The sequence below is a fragment of the Plasmodium relictum genome (assembly GCF_900005765.1).
Source record: "Plasmodium relictum strain SGS1 genome assembly, chromosome: 6".
Classification (NCBI taxonomy): domain Eukaryota; phylum Apicomplexa; class Aconoidasida; order Haemosporida; family Plasmodiidae; genus Plasmodium; species Plasmodium relictum.
In genome coordinates this window covers 83,848-93,631 of record NC_041684.1, presented here as the reverse complement: position 1 = coordinate 93,631, position 9,784 = coordinate 83,848, and the positions used below count along the sequence as shown (strand labels likewise).

Below are 9,784 nucleotides of genomic sequence, written 5' to 3'. Positions count from 1 at the left end.
ATGTTTGTGAATTCTTTAAAAAAATATTTTATATATCATTTGAATAAGAATGATAAAATATGTAGGTTAATAGTAAGGAAAAACATATCATCAAGAACGGGCTTAGACGTAGAAAATAATGTTATAAAAAAATTAAAAGATATGAATAGTGAAAACATATGTAATGGTATTAAAAAAAGTGTCAAAAATGGATTTATTAATAAGAATATGTTTGATTTATATAATAATTTGGTAAAAAAACATCTTAATGATTTAAAATTTTCAGATATAGTACTAATTTTACAATCTTATGCATTGTGTAAAGAAAGAAATTTTGAAATTTATTCTATTTTATCTAATAGATCATTACATATATTCAAAGAAAACAAAATTAAATATGAATCAATAACTTATGATAATATTTATAAGTATATTATAGCTAGTAATCAACTGAATTTTTCTGATTTTGAATTGATGACAATTTTTTTGAAACAAGTTAAACAAAATTTAGATTATTTCGGTATAAAAAAAATTTCGAAAATTTTACACGCATTTTCTAAATTAAAAATAAATGATGAAGAATTATTAGAAATTTCTGGGAATTATATTTTAAAAAATTTTGACGAAATTAAAAGTAATTATATTAATCATTTAATTTCAGCATATTCAAAATCTAATAATAATCATTCTGAGTTATGTCTAAAATTAATTAAATATATATATAAAAATATAAATTCGTTTGATTCTATTTCTATATACAATACATTAACACAAATAAAATATATTATAAATAAAATAAAAAATGATAAGAATTATTCTATTTATTTCAGTGAAGAAAATATATTATATGATGATAAAATAAATAAAAGTAGTACTATCAGTGATGCTAGTAAAAATGTTATTGATTCAAAGAAAGAAAATAGTGAACAAAGTAACAATATTAATAATAAAGTATACATAAATGATAATAGTACTACTATAAATAAAGAGAAAGAAAGCTGTATATATAAAAAAGATTTAGAAGAAGAATGCTACTTAAATGATTATAGTAAAGATGAAAATAGTATAAATTATAATAAGAAAATACTAAAAGATATCATTCATCTTTTATTTTCGAAAGTAAATAGTTGTTTAGCATTTTTGTCATTAAAACAGATGATTAAACTGTTGTGTTGTTATAAAGATTTAAATTATTTTAATTACATATTTGTTTATAAAAGATTACTAAATTTTTTGTTATCTAAAGTTCAATCAAATAAAATAAATTTAGAAGAAAGTATTTTAATATTAGAATTTTTTGTTATCTTACCTTATATGGATAATAATATGGAAAAAATTATGAATATAGTTTTACAAAATTTAGAAAAAAATATTATTTTTAATTATTCTTATATATATCGCTTACTTTTATGTTTTAAAAATTTAAATATACATAGTGATAATATTTTATCAAAAATTGATTGCTTTATTTTTAAAAACCAAAAAAATTTTGAAAAAAATTGTAATTTAGAGGAGCTGAATTTATTTTTGCATTTTTATAGTAAAAATAATGAAGAATGGGGAGAAATGCTTAAATATTTAAATTTTTTAAAAGAGAAAAAAGGAAACACAAAAGAAAATACAAGTGAAGAAAGCAATCCATCCAATCAAATTATTAATAAAATAGATATAAATAAAGCAGACAAAAAGTTAATTATTTATAAATACAATAAAATGGAGAAATGTTTTAATGAAGATGAAAAAAGCTTAAATAACAATAGTGAACAAGAAAATTATAGTAAAAAAAGTGTTTCTTCAAGTAATAATGAAGATATAAGTAGAAGTATATCTGATTATTTATATTTTAACTTGATAAACGAAAAAAAAAAGTAACTAAAAATTATTTAATGGATGTACTAAATTCCAATCATGGTACATTATTATATTTTTAGTTAAAATTATTTGTCTTTATTATTTTATTTTATATATATATTTTCTTCCTTTTTATTTCATAAGAAAAAAAAAGAAATATATAAAAAATAAAAAAATAAGACAATGCATAAAAAATTAATAAAATAAAACATTTCCAAATAAAACAATATATATTCAATTAAAATATAATATATTTAAATATAATAATAAAAAAAAAATAAAAAAAAAATAAAAAAAAAATAAAAAAAAAATAAAAAAAAAATAAAATAAAATAATAAAATAAAGATAAAACAAAATTATACAAAGTAAAATATAAGATTAAAAAATTATAGAATTATATATTTTTTTTCTTTTTTTTATTACTACAAATTTTGTATATTCAAAGGGTATAAGTAATTTTATTATTAGTAAAAGTATTATCATTGTTTCTTTTTTTTTTTTTTTTTTTGTAATATCCAAACATTATTTTTCTAGTTTCCTTTTTTTGTTTTTTCTTTTTTTAATTAATTTAATTTATTTTACTTAAAAGTGCTTACACTTATCATTTCAAAAAAAATAGATCGTTTAAAATTAATGCTAATATATGTATAAATAATAATAACACAACAATTCTATAACAATAAAATGTTTTTTTATTATATATTTCTGTTTTAATAACTTTTAAAAAATCTTTATAATAATTGTATCTTTTGTTTAATATTTTTATTCTCTCAGGTATCTCCATGTACTTATATATCTAAAAAAAAAAAAGGAGCAAAAAGAAAAAGAAATATTCAAATATATAAGGATTGTAATTTTTTTTTTATTATTTTTTTTCTTTAACCTCATACCATAAGTGTTCATATTGAACTTTATTCCAGAAATATTCAGGAATATCTAAAAAGTCCTGAACTGCATTAACATTAATAATACTAGAGTAGATATCTAACATACTTGATATTTTTTTTTTTGAAATAGTGCAAGTTCCATTTGTAGCTATTTCTTTTGATATATTAAATAAAGTGTTAATTGCAATATCCATCATCATTTCATGTACATCTAATCTAATAGATTGAGATAAAGCAAATGATGCTGTTAATTTTTGCTCTAATGAATCATTTGTTAAATATATTATTCCATTATTTACAAAAGAATTTTTTTTTTTCGTTTCTTCTTCTTTTTCATTTTCATTTTCTTCTCGTTTTTCTTCTTCAGAATAAAATATAGTATCCATCTGAACTACATATACTGGTAGCAATTCATCAGAAAATGAATTTAAAAATATAATAACTTTATTTATAAAATAGTCACTATTTTGATAATTTTTAAAATTCTCCCATATCACAACAGAACCATTTTTAAATATAAAGAATATAAATTTTGTATGAGGATAAGTTACATTCTTTTTCAAATCTAAATTATCAATTTTATATATATCTTCTGAGCTATAAAAATTTTTGATACAACTTTCTGGAGTTAAAAATACACACAGTACATTATTTTCATCAAAAAAGGTATATCTAATTTTTTTAGAAAAAAATATTTTGCTTATTTTTATTAAATCGTAACTTTTTGCCTGACACAAAAATTTAACTAAACATAATTTATCTGGATTATAATATGAAATGGTTTCTTGAATTTTATTATTATTTATTTTGTTTATTTCTTTTCTTTCAAAAATATATTTATTTATAAAAAATACTCTTTTCCATTTATAATTTTCATCTTCTTCATTTGATAAATATTTATTATCTTTACAATAAGCAACACATTTATTTTTTGACGTATTATTTTCTTTATTTTCTATAATGATATCATTGCTTTTATGCGTTTTTAATTTCCTTTTATACATTTTTTCATCCATATTTACCCTTAAAGAATTTTTACTTTCATATATTTTATTATTACTATCGCTATTACTCAAAATTTTAGATTTTTTTATTTTTTTTTTTTTCTCTATTTTATTATAATACTCATTGGATGTTCTTTCATCATAAGAAAAATCATATGTTTTTTCTTTTTGAATAAAGGTAATACCTTTTTTCATATTTCTTTTTTTTATAACATTAAAATTATTTCTAGCATTTTTATTAGAGTTATCCAAATTCATAATAAAATTTTCATCCATAGAAAAAATTTCATTATCCAAATTATTAATTATTTTTTTTTTTTTAATCAAATATGTATCGCTTATATATTTAATATGATTAACTTCACTTCTTACATTTTCTTTTTTTTCTTCACTTTCGTTTTCTAAGGTATCATATTTTTTTTTAAAATTAAAATGTTTTTTATTTAAATCAGTTTCAAAACTTTTTTGTAACAAATAATGCTCATCAGATGCATTTTTCATATAATTTTCGTTACTATTTTTTTTTTTTGAAGAATTCATTTTTATTTTTATTTGATGTGTATACTTTTCCATATACATTATTTGATTTATCTTTTTTTATGTTTGAGAACTTAATTGTTTTTTATTTTTATTTACCATCATAACATAATAAATTGTTTAGAACCTTATAAAAAAAAAAAAAAAAAAATATTTTTATACTGTAAAACAACTAAAATTTTATAATTTTTATAAGAACAAAATTGTAGAATAGGAAAAAAAAAAAAATAAAATAAAAATAAAAGTAAAGAAAAAAAATTTGAAGTTATGAAAACAATTTTAATTAAAATTATATATTCTTCATAGTAAGATCCTAAATAATATTATTTTTCTTAAAACCTTTATAAATAATTTTAAGTAACAGAATACAACATAAAAAAATAGGATAATAAAATATATTTATTTTTCATTATAGTAACTAAATTTATGCTATTTTTCTTTATTTAACAAATAGGATATATATGTAATATAGCAACATAAATATGTTTTTATATATGTCTAAAAGTTGAAAATATAATTTTATATATTTTATTTTAATAAATATTTTGTTTCTTATAAAAATTAATTTTTTTCAATAATAATGATAAGAATGCATTTATTTATATACATTGAATAAAATTATATTTTTTATTTTTTTTAACAAATTTATAGAATTTTTTAAAGATAGAGCAATTTTTATCATTACTATTTTTATTAATGAAAACCTTTTACTAGAATTAATTTTAATATTTTAGAATAATAAAATAAAAATTAATAAAAAAAACATAACATTATGAAGTATTTTATTTCTTTATTTCATTTTCTTAATAATAAATATAATAATTTATTTTTATATAGAATTTAAAAAAAAAAAATAAAATATACAACAAATAATTTAGTTTCATTAAATTTTACTGAGATATGTCTAACTTAATTATTAAAATTTTTATACTATATTATTTTATCTTATTTATATCTTTATAATTCTTAAGATTTAAAAAAAAAAATTTTCTTCTTTATATATACATATAGTAAATGTAAAATTAAAAATTTATTAAATATTTAACTATTCTTCTTTTTTTTAGATTTTTATTCTAAATATATATATTTACATAAAAAAGAATGTAATTATTTTTTCATATAAGATATCTCTTCATTCTAATGCTGAATTGAAATTCTTTATTATTGTACTAATAAATACAAATTTTTTTTTTTTAATTTTATTCATTATAAAAAAATACTAGATAAATTTTTAAGAATAATTTAATTTTCAAACTTTAAGCTAATTTATTATGAAAAGCAGGAAAAAAAAAAAAAAAAAGATAATACAAAATAAAGCCATTACTAAGATGTAAAGAAAAAAATTTAAGAAAAAATAATTTTTAATAATATTACAAATCCCGTCTATAAAGGTTTTATGAAAAATTTACAAAAAAAATTCCCTTGAATGAATAAAAAATCCATTTTGATATATATGAAAAAATACTCAATATTAACAAGTATATATACATTTTAATTAAAAAAATAATATACATATATATGTAAATAAAAAAAAAAATTATGTTTTTCTTTATAACAAGGTCAATCATATGAACAAAAAAAAAAAAAAAAAAAAAAGAATAAAATAAAATAAAATAAAATAATGAAATATTATAAAGAAATAGAAAATAGTAAAATATATAAATATATAATGAAACAATACAAAATGAAAAAAAATAAACATGTTTAGTAATTTTGTCTAATAACTATTTTTAAGGTTAAGAAAGCTTTAGTAATAATATGAGTATATTAATAGTAATAAAAAATTATGATACTGCGAATTTTTTAAATCTGAATATTTCATTTAAAAAATTATTTTTGACTTTTTCTTGAGGAAAGAGATTTTCATCACATTCAAACATAACCATATCCCATGAACAATTTGAAAAATAATATTTCAAATCTTTATACATACAAGCAATATCTTTTTGTATTTCTTTATTATTTCTATTAGAAGCTAATGATATATGATTACATTCTTTTATTCTAAATTCTGAAAGCTTTACTTCAGTATTATTGTATTTATATTTTATTTTGTTTTTTTCTTCCTTTTTATCATTATTATTGTTATTTTTACTGCATTTCTTTAATCTTTTAATTTTTTTATAATTACTGTTCTTACTTTCTATATGGCACTTATTGTAATTTATATTATAATTATCAGTATTATCTTTTTCATTAATGTTACAATTATGTGCAAGTTTATTAAATACATTTCCATTACTATTACTATTGCTATTGTTACTGTTATTATCATCATAAAATATTACGTTCGAATTATTTGCCTTTTCTTCAGTTTGCTTATCTTCAAAATTTATAAATGATGATGAACTGTTTTCATTATTTTTTATATCAGAAAGAATTATATTATTTGAATATATTGAATTTGGATAGGTAGTATCTTTTTGATATTTACTTTTTATTAATGAATTACCTAAAAATAATTTACTATCATTTTTGTGCCTTTTTTTTAAATTTTTTGAAATTACTGAATTTCTACTAATATAATTATTTTCTAACTTATTTACATTCTTGTATTTATTGTGGGATATGAAACTACTATTCCTAATTAAGAAACTAAAATTTTCAAAAATTTTTTTTATCCATTCACAAAATATTGGAATAATTACATATCCATCATTAGTTATTAAAACATGGGAATCACTTTTATTGCTATTATTTTCCATATTTAAAATATTTTTTTTCTTTTTATCTATTTTTTCTTCGATTTCTTTTTTTTCAAAAATTATTTTCTTTTCTTTATCACCACTTTTATTTTTTTTTATATAAATATTACTATAATTAGAATTACAGGAAATATTAAAAAACAAATGGTTAAATGATAAATTTTTAAATATATTATATAATTTTACATAATAAAACATATATATATATAAGGTATTCAAAAAAACATTTACATTATCACAGAAAAAATAGCCTGTTAAACTAATATGAATATCATATTTATATGTTTCATCCTTTCCATATTTTTTCAACACTTCTTCTTTTTTTTTATTAAGAAAAATATAAAATTGGGAATTTTCAGAAGGCATCAAATGTATAATAAACTTTTTCTTATTTTTTTCCTTATTATAATTATTTTTCTCAAGAAATTTTCCATATTCTAATTTTTTATTTAATATGTCACAATTATATTCTAGTGATTTATTTAAATTCCTAATATTTTCATGTAGAAAATTGAAATTATTAAGAAATCCTCTGTTTTGAAAATTATTATAAATTATATTCTTTGTAACATTCATATTCCCATTTTCTTCATTTTCCTTCTCCACATTTATTCTCATTTCTATATTTAAAATATAATAAATGTTTTCTGTTATGCCAAGTAAAAAGTGCGTGATTAAAATTTAATAAATAAGTTCATTAATAAGAAAAATTAAGATATATTTAAAAAAAATAAAAATAAAAATAAATAAATTAATAAACAAAACAAAGAAAAATAAAACAAATATTAAAAATATAATAAAATAATAGGTTGAAAAGAGCATTAAAACATCCTTGTAATGTTAAATAATTTCTAAAATTTTTAAAATATAAATATAAGAAGGCATATCTTATTATTAGATCATATACATTTTTGTATTAACTCAAAAAAAAAAATAAACATATATATATAAAGTCAAAATTTTCTTTCTCTAATTATTTTTTCTAAAAAGAAAATTCAAAATTTTATTTCAATTAATTCTATTATAAATTTAAGAATTAAATTAAAATATTTATTTATTTATTTCAATAAATCTCATTCTCTCTATACAAATGATTATTTAAAAATTTTATTTCAACTAATTTTATAACTTTTTATGAAATTTTAAATTAAATAAATTATTACAATGAAGTATAAATTAATATATATACATGGGATAAATACTTATTTTATAACAGAAATATATGTTAAAACATTTAGAAATATATAAAATAACTCAATTTTATAAATTTTTATTTTCTATGTATATAAATATGCTTTTTCTAATATTCATATAAAAAATATTCTACGAATTTTTTATTTAAATTTTTTCTATATTTTTAAAAGTTATAAGGCATAAATAACGACTTAAGAATAAAATAAAAATGGGAAATCTATTATGTATTTAATAAATTTCTGTTTTTAATAACATAGGTATTTATTGTACTTTTATGAAATATTTATAATATTAAAAAATTATATATGTACTAATATTCTTCACCTTTAAGGAGTTGTGTTTTATTTTTTTTTTTTCTTTTTTTTTTTTTGAAATTCCATCAAGAATTTTTTTTTCTTTAAAAATTTATATTAAATTTAATAAACCTTTGGTTTATTAATTTTGTGTTTACCACACTCTCATTTTGCTATTTTAAATATTATCTAATATATTAAATATATAAGATGTAGATCTTAAAACATTTGAAATTTTCATTTATGCATGAATAATTAAAAAAATAATTCATTTTTTTTTAATTTTAAAGACAAAAAAATTAACATAAAATAAGAATAAAATAAAATGAAATTATGCTGAATTGATGAAAGAAAAAAAATTATGAATAAAATAATAATAAAACAAAATATAAAAAAATAAAAATTATAATTTGCAAAATATTAAAAATAAGTTAACTTTTGAATATTCAAAAAATATGATTTAAGTTATTTCTTCAATAAAAAAAAAAAAAAAATTATGGTGTATTTCAAAACTTTTTGAGCATATTTATTAGCTTAACATCTTAAAAAAAAAAAAATATAATGCCAACATGCAAAAGTATACACATATATATTTAAATGTATATTTTAATATTTATATATATTTCTGAAAAAAATAGAAATATATGTATAAAATTGGTATTTAAGAAACAAAAACATTTTTAATAAACTTTATTATATTTTAAAAATAGTACCTATTTATCTTTGATTATTTCAGTTCATTACTCATAAAATTTTTTCATCTTCTCGTTTTATTAAATATATTTCATAAAAAGAAAACTACATCTGTTTAATATTTTATTCAATAAAATATCATTCCATTATGTATATAAACCTTCTTTTTCTAAGATTAGGATAGAAATATTTTCATAATTATAATTTTATATATTAATTATAAAAGAAACATATTTTATCTTTTATATATAATGAAAAATAATATTCCAAAAAAGGTTGTGATTATGTAAATTTTTTTTTATTAATAATTTTTGTAAGACTTAAAAGATATATTTAAATATTTTAAAATAAAAAAATTATAATTTTTTTTTTTTTTATTAATATACAAATGTTTATAATTATTAAAAAAGATATTCAACTTTAAATTATAAGTATTTAATAGGACCACAAAAAAAAAAAAAAAAATAATAAAACTGTTTTAAATTTCACTGAAATATTATTTTTTATTTTTCTTATATTTTATCTAACCTCAATATCTAATATATGTAGAATGATAAAATCGAAAGAAAAACACAAATAAGAAATACATACATATATATACAAAAAGTGATAAAAGTATTTTACATAAAAAACTGAGAATA

The 9,784-nt window shown here is 16.0% G+C and overlaps 3 protein-coding genes across 3 annotated transcripts; 1 reads left to right on the top strand and 2 right to left on the bottom strand.

The window, feature by feature from the left end:
* On the top strand, positions 1–1,851 carry PRELSG_0602400 (conserved Plasmodium protein, unknown function; the record flags this gene model as incomplete). The annotated part of the gene is made up of 1 exon (XM_028675472.1): positions 1–1,851. The coding sequence occupies one exon, from the start codon at positions 1–3 to the stop codon at positions 1,849–1,851; it is 1,851 nt and encodes a 616-aa protein (XP_028532057.1).
* Positions 1,852–2,431: 580 nt separating this feature from the next.
* Positions 2,432–4,300, bottom strand: PRELSG_0602300 (conserved protein, unknown function; the record flags this gene model as incomplete). Its single annotated transcript, XM_028675471.1, has 2 exons — positions 2,432–2,626; positions 2,714–4,300. The coding sequence occupies 2 exons, from the start codon at positions 4,298–4,300 to the stop codon at positions 2,432–2,434; spliced, it is 1,782 nt and encodes a 593-aa protein (XP_028532056.1).
* A 1,742-nt stretch (positions 4,301–6,042) lies between these two features.
* Positions 6,043–7,581, bottom strand: PRELSG_0602200 (conserved Plasmodium protein, unknown function; the record flags this gene model as incomplete). The annotated part of the gene is made up of 1 exon (XM_028675470.1): positions 6,043–7,581. The coding sequence occupies one exon, from the start codon at positions 7,579–7,581 to the stop codon at positions 6,043–6,045; it is 1,539 nt and encodes a 512-aa protein (XP_028532055.1).
* Positions 7,582–9,784: the final 2,203 nt, after the last annotated feature.